This window comes from Eulemur rufifrons, chromosome 3 (genome assembly GCF_041146395.1).
Source record: "Eulemur rufifrons isolate Redbay chromosome 3, OSU_ERuf_1, whole genome shotgun sequence".
NCBI lineage: Eukaryota > Metazoa > Chordata > Mammalia > Primates > Lemuridae > Eulemur > Eulemur rufifrons.
Genome location: NC_090985.1, coordinates 96,553,153 through 96,572,019, shown reverse-complemented (window position 1 = coordinate 96,572,019; position 18,867 = coordinate 96,553,153). Strand labels below are relative to the sequence as shown.

The following is an 18,867-nucleotide window of genomic DNA, read 5'->3' as shown; positions in this document are numbered from 1 at the left end:
TGTGATCTAGGAAATCACCACTAATTTTATAAAATAAAATGATGGCTGAAATCCTAATGTTTTAAGTAGTTATAAAATGTCCTTAGCATTGAGAACTTAAAATGTCCAAGAAAGAACAGAAATCTTCCAGCTCACATGTACACCATTTTGTCTCTTCTGACCAGCACTGCTGGATTTATGTTTACTGACTGGCATGATCCTAGAAGTCTGTATTGAAGTATGCACTTTTTAAAGACTATTTGGGTTAAACATCATTTCTTAAATAGCTAATGCTCTGGAGGCTGGACATTTCTAGAGCCTACTAAACAGGAAAAAGCTTACCCTAGCAGGATCAGTGTTCCAGGCTATAGTCTGGGCATATGGTTTCTATGCATTCAAGCCTGCATCCTTACAGGCACAAACATCGCTTTATTACAACTTGATCTTGTAGTACAATTATTCATTCCCTTCCTTATTCACACTTTGTACACAAGGTAATTGTATTAGTCACCTAGAATTCAATTGTTTACATAAATAAATGTGTCTCCGTATGTATGTGTATGCATGCATGTAAATAAGAGAGAGAAAGAGAGAATGTGTATGTTTAAAAACTATTCTTGGGGAATCAGTTTAGCATGGTCTTGGAGTTTTAACTCTGCCACTAAAAATATAGGAACCATTGCACAAATCACTTATCATTTTTCAGCCTCACTTTCTTCATGTATAAAATGAGGATAAATAATAATAATTTTCCCTATCTCAAACTTTTTTATGGATTAAGATAATTCATATAAACAACTTTACTGAATGAAACACAATATTATTTTCTTTTGCATCGGTTATTTATTTTCTAATTAGGCTAATTTTTCCCAACTTAGATGTAAAGTTAGCTAAAAATTTCTTATCAAAGTCAAAATTCTCAGGAATTCACAAGAGTGATTTATATTGAAAAGTTTGTCACTTTCAAATAAACCTTAAATACTTTCTACCAATATTTTGTGGACATAAATTGACATCTGACTTCTTCCACTTTAATTTCTATTACTGCGTCACAATTTGAATGTAGTTAATCCTGTAACAGTAGTCAAATTTTTGCTCATAGCTTATGGTGATTTTGTGAGGCTTGTTAAGGGATTTTCCATATGGGACACTTGTGCCATTTACAACTGTATACGTATATTACTGAAAGATTTCCCTCACTTATCTGGGAAGCCCCTTCAGTCTCGGATGTCAACAGACTCACTGTGAAATGCAGTCAGGGACGGCAACAGCACCAGTTGCCTTGGTCCTGAACTGTGCTCTGCCCTGCTGCTGCCTTGCTGTGGGACCAGATAGATCCCTTCCATCCCTCCAGCTCTCTGTGCCTGAGTCTCATCTGTAACATCAGAATAATTGCGTAAGTCACCTCCTCATGTACAGGAGTACGAAGATAAAGCTTTTAAAAGTGCTACAAGATGTTGGGGTGGTACAATATTAATCAAACTTATACTGGTATTTTGTAAGTTTGTAGCATTAAAGATTTGTTTGTTTTAAGCTTATGAAAGGCTATTTCTTAAATTTTCTGAAGTTTTGTACAAAAATTTTAAATTATCTAGATTATTTTAATTATCTAGAAACTCAAGAATCAGAAAAAGAGGTTTTTTTTCTCCGTAATATGTCTTTCTTTCAAGGCTTCTTCCAAACAATATGTTGCTCAAAACTATAAATTTAAGAATGAGGAATTAAAATCCTATGATCAATTTGTGTGATTTCAAATCTATTTTTGTCATTTTTAATCCTAAACTTTTAAAGAAAAATCTCTTTCAAAATATAAACTTGAAAAGTGAGCCTTCTTTGGTTAGGTTTTTAGTTTTTATCATTGTTTTAACACACATTACATTGGTTATTGTTAATTTTTCTACAACTGCATATATCCTTTTGTATTCTGTATTATTCATGTAGTCTTAAGTTTTTGTTTTCTACATCAGTGCTTAAGGTTAAGTAAAATGTACTATAAATTAAATATCACTAACACTATTAACATAAAATTACAAAGGCTCCTTTCCACTAGTGTTTAATATTCTCTGTTTAAAAAAATAAATTCAACAAATACTTAAATTCTACTTAATGCTGGCCATTGTATAAGAGACTTAAAATATACAAGGACAGACTTGTCCTCAGAGAGCTTATAATCTACCAAAGGCTAGTAGTATTTAAATTTTTGTTAATTATGAAATGGGCAAATACATTAACTTGTAGTAGGATCATATTATTAAAGTACTATAGCAATAACTTCTAAGAGTTACATAAACATATGTATAGAACAGAGGTCAATGTATTTTATGTTGTCATAAACTTTGCAATTAAAAAGTAAAGAGAAAACATCCATTCTTCTTCAAATATTGCTCTTGGGTTAGAGTGAATCATCCATAATCTTTTCCTTTTAATTAGCAGTCTGTACTTGCAGGATGGGCAAACTAGGAGTATAGACTGGTCTTTTCATGTGGCAGCAATGGGAACACGAAAACCTTGAAATGTGAAAGTTACTGGCAGCAGTCTCTAACTAATTGGAAAAACAACAATGCTCTATCAAACATACTGCGATTTTTTCCCCTAACAATCTAAAATAAAAAGAAACAGAAAACAAAGGCAAAAAATTCCGTAAGTAATAGATAATGCTTCACAGGATAAAGTACGATACGGAGACCAAAAAGCTGAGAAATACTTTTAAAAAGCAAAAGAAAAGAAGAAAATGGCATTCACATCCTCCAGTCTACAAAGTAGATAATTATAATGAATCCCAGAGGAACACTTAATTTTACTGACAAATTCATTTATAAAGTCTTTTAAAAATATCTAAATTACACCAATATCTATTTCTTATCTTTATTCACATTATTAGATAGGTGACTGCATTTGCTGATGAAAAACAACAGGGGTCATATATTATGTTGAGTCCTTTTGTTATAAAAATTGGTCACAGATAACACAACTATTAATATAATAAAACCAACAACCACCACTGAAATATGCCAACTCAATCATAACAAAAAATTCAAAAACATAGAATTGGACTGATTATACTTATAATGAAAAGTATACCTGAAGGAATACAAAGTTATTTGTACAAAATTACAAATCTAATGAAAAGAAGCTGATTTTTTTTTTTCTGTTAAGAGACAGAGTCTTGCTCTGTCATCCAGGCTAGAGTGCACGGAGTGGAATGGTGCAATCATAGCTCACTGTAATCTCAAACTCCTAGACTCAAGCAGCGATCCTCCTGTCTCAGCCTCCCAAGTAGCTGGGACTTCAAGCATGTGCCACCATGCTTAGCTAATTTAAAAAAACTTTTTTTATAGAGACAGGGTCTCATTATGTTGCCCAGGCTGGTCCCAAACACTTGGCCTCAAGCAATCCTCCCATCTCAGCCTCCCAAAGTGCTGGGATTACAGACATGAGCCACCATGCCTGGTCAGAAGCTGGATTTTGAAATGTAAAATAAAACTTTGATGGATATTTGCCAAATTTCCAGGTTGATGTTTTTAAGGATGGATTCCCATGCACAAGAAATATTTCTCTATTGGCACCTTATAAATAGTTATATATACTAATTTTTAAAGTATTGCAATGAAAGCATCTAAGTTCTTATATACCTTGGCTCACTATTTAAGTATTTATTTTAAATTTCACTAAAGTTCACATTAATAATTAATTTTATACAACTCACCACTTTTGCATCAATTGCAACCTGAGCGAAGCCTTTACGATTACCCCATATGATGTTGTAGGTTTCATCACTAAGTAGTGCTTCTCGAACTCCACCTGGTGAAATAGCTAACAAGTGACCACTCTTCAGAATTTCAACACATTTTTCTCTTGGTCCATGTAGAGCACAAAACACATCAAGCAATAAACTAAACCCTGTAAAAAACATGAGTATGCAGATGTATCTTAAGTACGTCTTGTTCAATTCTTGAAGAGCAAAAATCTTCACAACCTACATAATTTATTAATACTACCTATAGTTAACTCAGTAAACTCTTATTTTTAAAAATCAACAAAAACTCTTAAGGTTAACATAAGATTAATATTGCTGGTTAAGTAATAGCTACATCTTACTTATTACCTACTATTGATCACCCCCTTACTGATCACCTACTACTCTGGCTACTTAACATTAAAACTCACAAGAAATCTTGGAAAACAGGGATTCTTCTCCCCATTTTACAGATGAAGAAACTTAAGCTCACAGAGTAAACAGCTTGCTCAAAGTCACACACCTAGGAAGTAGCAGGGCAGAGATTCCAGTCCAGGTATGCCTAGTCCAAAGTTCCTTCAACTGCATTTCATGGCCAAACACTGTCTAAAGTATTTATTAGAGCAATCAGAAATGATATACCATTAGCAATTACAAATCTAATCTTCCATTAACCCTAAAAGAAAGAGAATCACTCAAGACAATGTGAATCTGACCATGCTTAGCCCTATCAAAACTGGTAAGACCATAATAAAACCTATTGAAATTAAAAGTTAGATGATCTTAATTCTATAATTAAATTTGTAAAAATTAATAATAGCAAACATCAAGAGATTTTAATAAAATAAGGTTGACTCAAGAACAGCTAATTCTAAGTCTTCATATTATACAGCTTTTCAAATTACAACTATTTATGGATGAAAGAATCCTGTCAGTAACCAAATATTTTAATTAAACCTACACTGGAACTTTAGAGGACTGATATTAGAAATACATTTCTCCTTGAGACTGGGAAATAGAGGAATGGATGCTAAAAACTAGGCAGACCAAACTTCTCACTAGTTTAAAGATCTGATCCAAGATTATAAATATTAAGATTAAAACAATTTTCAGTCTATGTTATATTAAAAGCTCACTGATTAAAACTAGATGCATTCTCATAATGAATGAATGAACAGGAGAGGTTGCATTAATTACAAGACAAAATATAAAATCTCTCTTGCACTACGAATTATAATGATTTTATACCTTCAGAAAGCAATGAAAGACTTAAGGTAATCATGTCAAAATATTAAAAAGATTATAAAAGGGGAAATTTTTTGAAAAAGTCAAATGCTAAAAATATTCACATTTTATTATTTATAAAAAGGAAAAAATAATGGAAGTAACCTAACGTTCCATATGAGAAAATTAGTTAATATTTTAGTCATACATTAAACTGCTCCTTATAAAACATGTAAATTAATGTAAAATGTTAATGCTAGTATTAAATCTTAAAACAAGTAACAAAATTGTCTGAATATGTGAAAATATGCGAAAATATGCAAATTAAAAAAGAAGCAAACAAATCAAAGTAACTATTTCAGGATGGTAAGATTATAATGATGTTCTTCCGTTCTCTAGTTTCCAAATCTTCTATACAGTGACCATGTTACTTTTTAAAGGAAGACCTTATAGCCAATTTAGTTTATACACAAAGGGCAAGTGGCTTTTTAATAATACAAGGATACCTAAAACATCAACCATGTTTACGGAAGGCATCGAAGTAGATCATTACTTAATTCACTGCCTGGTTTGTGTTTGTCTGGTTGATGGTATGGCTTTTGCTTTTATTCCAGAGAACATACTATCAACTTTCTTGGCTTATTTCTGGTGATTTAGTGACAGAAGATAAGATTTAATCCCAATGAATTCAAGAGTGATTTTTGTAAAACTCTATCATGTTTGAAACAATTTGGTTAATCTTTTTAAAAAGATACAGGCCTTTATGAACAGATTAAAAAGAATGTAATCTTAAATCTTAGAATTATATGTCTACTGGGCAAGTCTTGTATAAGAGACATAATGTATGCACACACTCTTCAGGGTAGTAACAGTATTATATCATTATATGAAGACAAAATATATCCTAAAGTGTTTTTACTAATTTTGATTTCCTATCAAACTGACAGTTATCAAACTCTAATTACAGCAAAATTAAACTCTAAAAATCAGTATCTCGTAGAAATATTCAGCATATGAAGAATCAACTACCTTCTACACCAAAATATAAATTGGCAAAAATCACAATTTACGTACATATAAGGATGTAAATAAAAGTTATTTACATATAAGGATGTAACTTACAAAAATAATGACTAAATACTTGCTAATAAAGAAATAAATTAGATAACATTTTTGGCCATAATGTTTTTATTTTTAGATATATTACCTAAATAGGATAATTAGATATTCTCAAAATATTTTTTTACTTTTTTAAAAAATTATACTTATTTATTTTTTTCTTTTTGACAGAGCCAAGAAGATATTCCGAAATTAGAGTTTCAAGTGTGTTATACCCTAAAAAGGCAAAAAGCTTTTCAAATGATACTAAAGAGCTCAAAACAGACCACCATATAATTTGGTCGTGTTAATTAAACATCTTTATATCACTATCTACAGTGAAAGTTTACCTGGAATTTTAAAGACAAAGTGATCAGCTACTACTCGGCAAGTTCTGCCTTTGTGAATTAAAACTTTAGCCATGAAGTAGTAAAAATCTATGGGAATAGCTCCATGATAAAAAATTATAAGTGCTGGTCCTTCTGGTATTTTTTCCATTCCATGAACTTCATAACCTGTTTGAAAAACAAAATGCAGACATTTAAAATACATTCATAAGTTTATTTACACTAAAGGATGGTCAGTAACTCAGAAGCTCTGTCTTTTCTTACACAAGTACATCAGTCTTCCTGGTTTCCTTCCCCTTTTCTCCTTTCTTCCCTCTCTCTTTCTCCTCTTTCACGAACAAATCAGTCCTACAGCCATTAAGGTGGGCCAGAGCAAAGCAGGCACCTGTGTGGAGAGATGGCCTGGTGTGGGGCACCACAGCCTGAGCAGGTGGGGAGGGCACCATGCAGGGTGGTGGCCTGGCCCAGGATGTCAGAGCACAAGTGGGGAAAAGAGGGCACCCATGAGTGGTAGGAGATGGTGGCAATGATGGGAGATTAGTTACATACTGGGGAATTGATCAAATAAGTCTACATATTAAGGATGATATGACCCAGGTTTTGAGCTGTTGGAGGAAGGGGTTAAAAATATAGAAAAGGAGGGAACTAAAATAAAGTCTGCATCCACAAGAGAACATTACTCCTACCCTAAAGATGAGAAAAAGATAGTTAGCCTACAAAATTCTAACTTTTTTTGAGCACATCAGAGAGCGGAGATCACAAGCAAACAGGTAAACTAAATTCCAAAGGGTGACAAGGTCCTCTAAGGAAAGGAAAAAACTGAGTATGGGAAGAGGCAGATGCCACAAAAGTGAATACGGAAAGACCTGAAATGTCAACAAATACTTCAAGGCCAAGCGTGGGCTAGCATTAAGTGTAGAATCCCTGGGAGCCTCAGACACACTCATTGTCCAACTCTCCTCCACAAGCCTCACGGGAAAAATTAGGGGTGAGGCAGGAGACCAAAGACAGTCTTTGATAGTGGTTGAGACAACAAAACCCCACTCATTTCCTGGAAGTCTCTTTCATAAAAGCAAAACCCATCATATACCGGGAGAGGTGCAGGAAACCTTTCCACCCCCTCTAAGAAAAGGGCATATGCATCTGATGTTGGGGGGACAGAACTCCACCACCAACCCCCACACACTCCTCCACCATCAGGCAAACGTCTACTATTCCTAGGGAAGGGGTAGAAGCAAAATATCTGCTGCTGGGAGGCAAAAGGTGGGCAGCAAGGTCCCCAAATGACAAAGTAGAGATCTACTGCTGGAGGGAAGGGCAGGAAACTTGCTCCCATCACAAAACCCCCACCTATACAAGACAAAGTTTGCCTACTACAGGGAAGAAAGAAAGGAATCCTGAAAAGCCTCACCCTTGAGCCCCAAGAATATGGGGGCTAATAAGATAGTAGCTAAAGCAGGAACACTGAAAAGTAACTCCCCAACCCTGGTTCCCACTGCACCCACCCATGCAGTTATAAGCAAAGGTGAACTTTCTTGGGGTCGGGGCAGAAGCATGAAAAGAGACCCCTTCTATGGCAGAGAGGCATATAGGACTGAGGGTGGAGCAGAAACAACAAGAAAAACCCTCTGGTACTCCAGGCCCTATACTGTGCACAAGATAATAGCAGGAGTTTCAAGTCTGTGCTGAACTAAAGGTAACTACAGCAACAACAAAACCCAAACTCACTTCAACTACTCAAGAGATTGAATCAACTCCCAACTGACCGCTGATGGCCTGATGGAAGAGGAGTGCTAATTTTCAGTTACAAATACTATTTACCTCAATCACTACTGTTTTTTTATAAGTAATGCCTAGAATTCAATAAAAAATGATGAGACATACAAAACAGCAAGAAAAAAAAAATCCATTGTCAAGAGATAAAGCAATCAACAGAACCAGACCCAAATGATGAAAATCAAATGGGAACTATAAAATAACTTTGATTAGTAAGTTAAAGGATCTAATGGAAAAGGCACATACATGCAAAATCAGATTAAGAATTTCAGTAGATAGATGGAAAAATTAAAAAAGAGCCAAACAGGAAGTTTATAAACTTGAATGAGAGCTAAAGATTAGATGTTAGTCAAAGTTGTCCAAGGAGTAACACAACTCTGAGCCATCAAACACACTTTTGAAACTGCTAGCTTCTTAGAACAATCTGGATCCTTTGTTGTAAGCTAGATATAGAATAGGGGAGTCCAAAATTCTACTAGTTACAAGCAGGTTATGAAAGGGGTAAGGAAATGAACAGAGAAAGAATAGTGGCATGAGTCACAACTAAGTTATAATTTTGTTTTTCCTGAGATAATATGACCTAGGATAAATTTTAAAGTGAGTCACAAAATAATTCACTAATAAAAGCAGGAAAACTTAGTGATCCAATGCAAAATAAAATACCATTTAAACTATACTATACACATGGATAATGTAATATTAATAATGCTGCAAATGTGTATTTCATTCACAAACATAAGACTCATTTTTATATATTTAAATTATGTTAGAAATTCCTTCATTCTAGTCAATGAAAAAACAAAAATGATTTTGTTGAATCTTACTACATGTGGGGAAAAAACTGTGATCTGAGATTTGAACTGGACGTCAAGAAAATCTCTCCTGTAGTAGAAGTGAGATTAGAGACTCAGGCCATCCCTTCCCTGTACCTCCTGCCACACCCTATCCCAAGTCTCTGTAAGCAGGAGCAAGGGTTTCAGCAAGAGAAGCAAATGACAGGATAAAAAGAGTGGTGGACACGGGAAGTGAATGATCTCGGGAGGCTGCCTGCTAACACATGCCCAGTTCCAGGCTGGCTTCCTGGCTTTCCTTTTTTCTCCTCCTCCAGCTAAGATTAACTTAACCACTGTCCTTTACGTGGCTACCAATGCCAACACATTTCTCACAGCAATCCTGGTGCTGTTAGAGGATCGTGGGAAACATAAAAGATTTAAGTATGATCCACCTACGCCTCACAGTAAACTATTCTGATATTTGATCTCTGAGGATATTCTGAGGAACAGATAATAATGGTGATCATGGCAGTAGCTGTAAGATCCACATTTCCTTCTCATCTTACCACTGGCAGGAACACCATCACAGACCATGGCCTCTGCTGGTCCTGACCAAAAGAAAAAAGCAATCATCCAGAGACTAAGGGCAGAATTAAACTCAAATAAAAAGAAAGGATAGAAAGGAAGAAAATATTGACTGGTTGTGGTGGAAAACGAAAGCAAGTTTCTAGGGCCAAATACCCACCACGTGGAACACCTGTCCCAAGAAAGCCTGCCACTCACATGGAAGACATGAGTAAGGAATATGGAAATCTAAAAGTATTAGTCTGTTTCTTTCCTTAAGTTTTTTCCTGTCTTACTTACTAAGAAATAAACACAAATAATAAAGGCTTCAATCTCAATTTTAGAATAGGAGGGCCAGACACGGTGGCTTATGCCTATAATCCTAGCACTTTGGGAGGCTGAGGCAGGAGGAGCACGTGAACCGAGAGTAATAAATAGGGAGATCCTGTGTCTACAAAAAAAAATTTTTTTTTTTAAATTATCTGGGCCTGGTGGCACAGGCCTATAGTCTCGGCTACTCAGGAGGCTGAGGCAGGAGGATAGCTTAAGCCCAACAGTTTGAAGTTGCAGTGAGCTATGATGACACCACCGCACTCTAGCCCAGGCAACCGAATGAGACCCTGTCCCCAAAAAACCCCACAAAAATAAATAAGTTAATAAATTTTAGGGCAGGAAATTCATTTTTAAAGTAGTTTATAAGGTCTACAACAAACAGATTAAATTAAGTATGGTAACTATGATTCTAGTATTGAAGGAATAAACTACTTGGTAGTATCACAAGTTGAATAAAGACAATGTTTTGAAAAATTAAGTGTAATGATATTTCAAGATTTTGTATGTCTTCACACTGTGACATTTCTTTCCAATTGCCTAATTCTAGTTAAAGTAATTCAATTTACTTTAAACTCTACAGAACAATCACTGAGGTTGTCTGAGGTTACCACAAGGATCAATTGTCCCATCAGATAAATTTTGTGAGAGATAAATACTCCTTTGAAGGATTCTATGCAGAATATTACTGAGGTTCTGTCTTTACAGGCATAACATTAAACTCAGTTTACATTAACTGAGTTAACATTAAACTGAGTTTACCAGTAAACATTAAACCCAAATATTATTTGTGTCACTCTTAAAGCAAATTTGATCATACAGCTCCCTGCTGAGAAAGCATTAGTGCATGACCACACTAGTCCAACATTTTCAAGGTCCTTAAAGTCCCAATTGCCTATCAAGTGACATTAGATTTCATGTATGATATGAATTAACAGAGTATACTTTCCCACCTTTGTGCGTCTGCTCATGTAGCTGCCTTTACTTGGATTACTGCCTGTCCCATGTTTCCCTGTCCAGCAGTAGAAATCTCACTGCATTTTAACTCCTCCCTTAGACTCTACACTCTCTTTGTCATCAAGTTCTGTGCCTTTTACCTCCAAAAACTCTCCCAAGTCTATTACTCCCTTCCCCTGCCCAGTGTCAGTTTCAAAGTGCAGCCCTGCCAACTCCTCCCTCTAGTACACCAACCCTAGGGGGATCTGATGAGCAAGAGAGGCTCAGGGAAAGCAGTCATAAAGGCAATTACTGCTACTGTGCATCTGACCACTGACCACTTAAAAAACCTCAATCTGCAGATTTTATTTGGCCCCATTAACAAGAACAGCCCTATTCTCTGGTGAACATGGCTCTCTTATTTGATACCATTAAGCACAAACTTACTTATTACCCCTGCTCTGACCCCATACGCAGTAAGCACTTCCTGATTTTTCAGTTTCTCATGTAACTTAGACTACAGGGAAAGGATTTGAAGGTCACATGGAGCACAAGTAGTTCCTCTCCGCAGCAAAGATTACGTAAATGAGTTAGTTGCCTTCTGGCTTTAGACATCAGTATCATGAATTCAGATAATGATAATCTCCCAAGAGATAGATCCCTTCTAAATTTGTCACCAAAAATCTATTTTTTAGCCCATATACCTACACATTATGGAAAATTAACAAGGATGCCACCCTTTTGGATCTTCCTCAGGACAGCAAATGGAGAAAATATCTACAAAATAAAGTCCCAATTCCTAAGAATAGCATTCAAGATTCTTTATAACCTGTCTTCTGTTTACATTTCCAGGTTCACAGCTCGTAATACTGAGACAGCATAGAGACAGGACTTGGTCAGGTCCCTTGACTATGGAAGTCCACGTAATCTGGCCCGATTAACTGCTAAAGCAAACAGTTTCCTAATTGCCTGAATGCAGCCCGTACCCACATAAGAAAAGGGCTAAACCATTTGCCTTGTGAGTATTATTTTTCAGGACCACTGGAACAAGATACTGAAGTAAGCTGGTAAGACACCTGGCTGCAGAGAAACCAAAACTATCCTCAAGCCAGAACAGACCCCCATACTGACCTTATCCTGACTTTCCTTATTATAATCTCATTTTAATGCTCAAAATTATGCCCAGGGGTGGAGGTTTAACATGCTAATGAGACATACAATGCACAAAGAAGCATGTAATAGAACTGTGCAGACGCAAAAAATCTCCACCTATAAACATGCTTACACGTTACTCTTTTGCCACCTAAGGCATCCTTAAAGAAACTCTCCCCGAACTCCCCTCAGGGAGTCAGGCTGAGGACTTTTTCTTTTGTGCTGTCTCCCAATAAAGCCTTGCCTGTGACTCCTGTTTGGATCTCTTATTAACTTCTATTACGTAGCCCAAGGGCCCAGGCTGGTAACAGTACCTCTAGCCCACAAATGATTCATCTTCTAGTCCCCAAAATAATAAATTAGTAAGAAAAAAATCCAACTTAAAAATGGCCTAAGGGTGTGAGTGATCAGGAAACATAAATGCCCAATGATTATAACAGATGCACAAGTATTGAACACCCAATAATTATCACAAAAACCTCACAAAAACCTTCCACAGATGAAGAAATTTAAGTGTGAAAGACCCATATGCCCTACCCAAGGCCACAAAGTGAAGCCAGGATGGAAATCCATATTTGCCTAACTTTAAAATGTGTATTCTTGCTGCATACCACACATCCAGCCACAGGTATGTACAGTCAGCCCTCTGTAACCATGGTTCCACATCTGTGGATGCAACCAAGGATCAAAAATATTTGGAAAAAAAATATCTGTATTGAACATGTACAGACTTTGTCATTATGCCCTAAACAATGCATAACAACTATTTACATAGCATTTACATTGTGTTAGGTATTACTAAGTAATCTAGATATGATTTAAAGTATATGGGAGGATGTGTGTAGGCCATATACAAACACTATGCCATTTTTAGTAATGTATGAGGGACCCTAGCATCCATGGATACCCAAATCTGTGGGAGATATTAGAACCAATTCCCAAAAATACCAGGGACAACTATACATGCTAACCTACATCCATGATTTTCAAGTTTTCAAGTTTACCCTTAAACAACACAGTTTTGAACTGTGCGAGTCCACTTCTATGAGGATCTTCTTTCGCCTCTGCCACCCAAGACAGCCAAGATCAACCCCTCCTCTTCCTCAGCCTACTCAGTGTGAAGACAAGGAGAATGCAGACCTTTATGATGACCCACTTCCACTTAATGGATAGTAAATATATTTTCTCTTCATTATGATTTTCTTAACATTTTCTCTTCTCGAGCTTACTTTATTATAAGAAGACAGTATATGATATATATAACATACAAAATATGTTAATCAATTGTTTATGTTATTGGTAAGGCTTCCAAGCAACAGGCTATTAGCAGTTAAGTTTTGCAGGAATCAAAAGTTATACATATATTTTGACTACACAGGGCCCCTGACCCTCTATTGTTCAAGGGTCAACCGGATACTTTTCATGACACGGTATACACATGTGTAAGTGTACTGGATGGCAGAATGCATTTCATGCTAGGAATAACAGTCAAAACTTAGATAACCTAAATCTTTATTTTGAACACTTAATAAGAATAATCAAGAGGTAGAAGATATATTTTAAATTATCCAAATTATTGAAGAAAGATGCTCTATAATTACTATAGCTAACATTTATTGAAACTTAATATGCAATAGAAATTATGCTAAATGCTTCACATGAAATTTTACTGAATCCTTGTAACAACCCACTTTATAGAAGAAGAAAATGAGGTTCAGAAAAGTTAAATATCTTGTCTGAGGAGAAGCTTATTTACATAGTTTTAAAGTTGTTTCCCCTACACACTTATAAATTACAATATAAAAAAATAGTAACTTTACAATAGGAAAACCTGATACCTCCTTAATCAAGTGATCAAAGTTAATACCACACCAGTACTAAGAAACATCAGTATCATGAACCCTCTGCTATATAATGTAGCGAGAAGAATACGTCAACATTTTTGCAGTATTACTGCAAAAATGCATAACCTCAATCTAATTATGGAAAACATCAAATCTAAATTGAAAGATAATCTACAAAATAACTGACCAGTACCCTTCAAAAGGGCCAAAGTCATGGGATTCATGGATGGATGGATAGATAAGATAGAAAGATAAATAAATAAATAAATAAATAAGGAACTGTCATAGACTGCAGGAAACATGACAACTAAATGCAAAAAAAGAACACTGGTGGGAAAACTGTAAAATTTGAGATGAATCTGTAGTTAACAGTATTATACAATTGTATACAATTATACAATAGTGAATTTGAAAATTTTACAATAGTTATACATAAGAAGTTAACACAAGGGGAAGCTGGATGAAGTACGGGAACTCTTGGAACTATTTTGTAACTTTTCTGTAAATCTAGATTTCATTGAAACTGAATTTTTTAAAAATCATAATTCTTGCATAAGGGGAAGGGAAGGGAGGAAAGGAAGAAAGAAAAGCTAAGTAACTCCCCCAAGGTCACCCAGTCAGTAACTGGGGAGAGCCTGGTTTTGATCTCAGGCAGTCTGACTCCTTCACAGTATGAAGGACAGAAGTAAAAGGAAACTCTTACCCAACTGAAGTAAAGAGGGATGTTGTCCTGATATCCTAATTTAATTTTCCAAAAACAATTTTGCTTTGCTTCATATGGTTTAACCTACGTTAAACCACATTCACTAAAAGGGAATGTCCATTTCTTTAAAAAATAATAAAATACTATGTAAAATAAAGTTTAGAGTTTGTGCTATTGTGGTCTATTTTTTTAAAACCAGTAACTCATTTAATATAAATAATAAACCATATGATCAGACTACCTGATTAATCAAACCACTGCATTTCCCCAAAATTTTATATTGCCAATAAATTGATGTTAAAATGCTGGTGATAAGTATGCATAAGCATTATTTTCAGATAATGAAGTACATTAAATTCCCTTGTAAAACAAAACCACAATAACACACACACACACACACACAATAAAACAAGATAAAACAGGCAAGTAAAAGTCCCAAAATAAAATATTCCTTATTTCTCTGAAGTAAAAGTTATGGTGGTAATTACCTTTACAGCTGTGCTAAAATGCAAAGTTTTTATTTCTCTCAAAAACACCTAGATATCTTATTTAGGACTCTTCCTCATATTAATTTTCAGGTGAAATCACTAAATATTAACAGTCCAGCTTTTTAAAATGCTATTCATATTTTCCAGAAATAATGTCTTTTGAAATATGAGCCAAAATTTTTATAGTTTAAAGGCTGTAAGCAACTTTGAGGATTATCCAATGAGGATAAGGACTGCATCGACCCATCCTCAAGCAAACTACCTAGAAATGTAGGTACTTAAGAAACATCAGGCTGGGCGCGGTGGCTCACGCCTGTAATCCTAGCACTCTGGGAGGCCGAGGCAGGAGGATCGCTCGACATCAGGAGTTCGAGACCAGCCTGAGCAAGAGTGAGACCCCGTCTCTACTAAAAAATAGAAAGAAATTATCTGGACAACTAAAGATATATAGGAAAAATTTAGCCGGGCATGGTGGCACATGCCTGTAGTCCCAGCGACTCGGGAGGCTGAGACAGCAGAATTGCTTAAGTCCAGGAGTTTGAGGTTGCTGTGAGCTAGGCTGATGCCACGGTACTCTAGCCAGGGCCAAAGAGCAAGACTCTGTCTCCAAAAAACAAAAAAGGAACATCAATTAATGTTTCTTGATGTAGTGTAGGCAATATGTTGCACAGCACATTAAGAACCACAGAATTTTTTGAAAAATCATAAAGCACTTGTAATATACACAGTATGAGGATAAAATTTAACTTCAAAATAGAAAACATTGGGTAGAGTCCTGTACAAAAGTATTTATTTAAAATATTTTAAAAATTATAAACAGATTACTATTCAATAACAGGCAACTAATTAAATTACTTATAGGAATAGAATTTCATGCCATCATTAAAAATCTTATTTATGAAGGCTTACTGACATGACAAATACTAATCTACCACACATATATAAAAATAATAAACAGACCATAATTTTAATAGAACTCACTTGTATGATAAATTTTGGGTGATTATTTTCTTCCTTATATTTTTCCTTGTAGTTTTGCTATACTTTCTACAGTGAACATTTTTATTATTAAAATAGTGTGCGCCTGCAGTCCCACCTACTTGAGAGGCTGAGGTGGGAAGATCACTTGAGCCTAGAAGTATGTGGCCAGCCTGGGCAACATAGCAAGGCTCCGTCTCTTAAATTCCTATACAGATTCTTTAAAAAAAAACAAACTAATACTGACCTGACACCAATACAAAATCAAAATATACACACAAATGCCTTTTTATGTCACTAAAGAATAGGATAAAGAAAAATCAATTTTTGAAAAAGTATCACTTATCCTAATAAAATATATTAAGTTATAACATTAAAACAGAAACTATATATTTTACTACCTCTGAACCATATGTGCATATTTTAAAATAGCTCAAAATTATATATTCTACTATAAGTTTAGCATTTGAATTTATCTAAAATAAACGATGTCTCCTGAAATATAAATAAATTCAAATTCAAATATAAATAAATTCAATCTACATCTTGAAACATAGGGGGTGTATATATGGGAGGGAGATATATATTCTCAAAAGTACTATAAATGATACCACTAAATTTCTGTATCACTGTTTTAAAGACAATGTACAATAGTGGTCTACACAGATGGAGTCTCTGCAGATATGTATATGTGGAGTGCTAAAGTATCATATTGCCTCATGTAAAACAACAAGAGGATGAAAGGTGTATTAATTGGCAGGAGCTTTAGTTGTAATGAGTAAATAGTTAAGAACGTGATACATCAAAGGCATATGGTTCCTGTTTGTATACCTGCTGAATACCATGACTTTTGGCCTCAAATCCCCAAACTGGGGCAGACTTACACAGCACAGAGCACAGGACTTAAGAGCCAGATGTTTGGGGTTGTATCCTGGCTCTGCTTCCTAGTACACCTTGGGCAAATAACAACCTCTCTGTGTCTCAATTTCCTCAGGGGTAAAATGGAGATAGCATATAGAATTTATCTATTATGTTATGAGGTTTAAAGGAGTTAACGTACATTATGTCTGGCAGAGTAAGTGCTCACAAAAAATTTGTAGGTATGTAAATATGGATGTAGTATTAAAATGACAACACATTAGCCTCATAACAAGCATGTCATTGGTGATCTTTGCCAACAGCAGCCTTATATGCCAGTGATGTATATCCTCAAGTGTCTATTTCAAAGTCTGTGCTTTCTTCCATGTCCTTCTGTGAAACCACTTTGATGCTCAACAACATAATACAGAAAGGCAATCTTTGTTACGCGCCTACTGAATCTTCAGTATGTTTATATAGTCTAAAAACAAAAGAGGCCAACAAATAGGGTATTGGTGAAATAATGAAGTAAAAATTGGTAGAGAAAATCATCAAGCCCTTGAAAATAGGCCACTGAAGGGCAATTTTCATGATGGCCAAATGAAGAAAAACTACCAATCATTAAGTATACAGCATCACAATCTCTCAAGTAATAAACAAAATATTTCGGAGAGAAATTTATTGCTATCTCATTTATTCAGAAAGACACACTGACCTTGGGATGAATTAAACACAAAATGGGTAAATTTTGGTATACAAATTACATTTAATGTTATATCATTATTATTTAATATTTCATTAAAAAATCTCTATGATAAAGTCAAATTTATTTTGAATAGAAGTAAATGCTAAATAAAGCATTTTAAAACTGTTTTCTAAACAGTTTTAGTCTCTTCTCTTTTAGGTGTTTTAAATATAAATTTTCATACTTCAACTTACAGCAATAGTCTACAGTGCTGTGTGGTTCTTTGTTTAATGGAAACTAGTATGTTTGGGAAAAATCATCTTAAGAAAGACATATACATAGCACAATGCATACAAATAGATAAGGAATAGTAAGTATCATTTCCGTTATATTTTTCACTATCTTCTCAAACAATAAAATAGAATAATAATGTAATTTTAGTGCCACACACATGAATAGCAACATAGATATCAAAGTATCCTTGCTTACCATGCCAAACTGCTGCATGTCCATCCCACAATGTTGCCACCGTTTTCCTTGCACCATCCCATAAATTATAAGAGTAGGCTTCTTTTAATACATTCTTTCTCTTATAAATGTGTAAGAAAATAATAGTAAGGTAGAGAAGAAAGATAGTAAAGTAAGGAAGTATTAAAAGTATTAGTGGTGTAAAAACCCACAAGAGATAGTTCGCAAAATTCAAGTAGTCCTCCAATTGCTCCACACCCAGCCATTCTTCGAGTATGTGAATCAGACAAGTCATATAGGGCACAGAATCCTGCCCTGAGCCACAGGTTTGATTTTTGTCTATCATTTTTCTTTAGGTGAAAGTGGCAAATTCAGTCTCTTTCTTCATGGCCGTAACAGGTCTTTAATTTTGACACTAGAAAGGAAAAATAATCTATTATTATTCTCTTCAGAGCTATAAAGTTAAATGTTTTAGTCTACATAAATATTATGTTGAGTCATTTTTAATACCAAAATGAGTAGAGTGTTAATGGTTAACTTTGCTGCATATTTAAATGGGAAAATTATAAGGTTTCATCTGTCTGCTCATGAAGCATATTGTGTTTAGTCTTTGAAATAACTTGTTATAATTTAGAAAGGAAAGGAAAGTTGTAATTGAGACAGGAAAATAAAGCTGATGAGGAATGAAATTTCAGATTGATCTTAATAATTTGACTCATATCTTAAATGGATCATGCTGAACATTTGGATTTTAAACTAGGTCATGCTGAAATAATTGTTTTACATAAAAGAAAACATTACTATCTGATTCAATAAAAGTAACCCAGTTCTTTAGGAAATGATAACATACATTCATGGATATTGTCTTTTATAGAGAAACAGGTTTACAGAAAAGCTGTCTGTTCTTTCAATATTATACAATAAAAAA

At 34.8% G+C, this 18,867-nt stretch overlaps 1 protein-coding gene across 1 annotated transcript in view; it reads right to left on the bottom strand.

Annotated features, from left to right (window-relative positions):
* The window catches only part of TMEM68 (transmembrane protein 68), a 38,446-nt gene that overhangs the window by 11,094 nt on the left and 8,485 nt on the right, over positions 1 to 18,867 (bottom strand). The window contains exons 3-5 of the mRNA XM_069466497.1: positions 17,961 to 18,354; positions 6,388 to 6,552; positions 3,686 to 3,879 (exon numbers count right to left, since the gene is read on the bottom strand). Coding sequence (XP_069322598.1) covers positions 3,686 to 3,879; positions 6,388 to 6,552; positions 17,961 to 18,285 — 684 coding nt within the window. The 5' untranslated portion in view covers positions 18,286 to 18,354. The remainder of the gene's footprint in view (positions 1 to 3,685; positions 3,880 to 6,387; positions 6,553 to 17,960; positions 18,355 to 18,867) is intronic.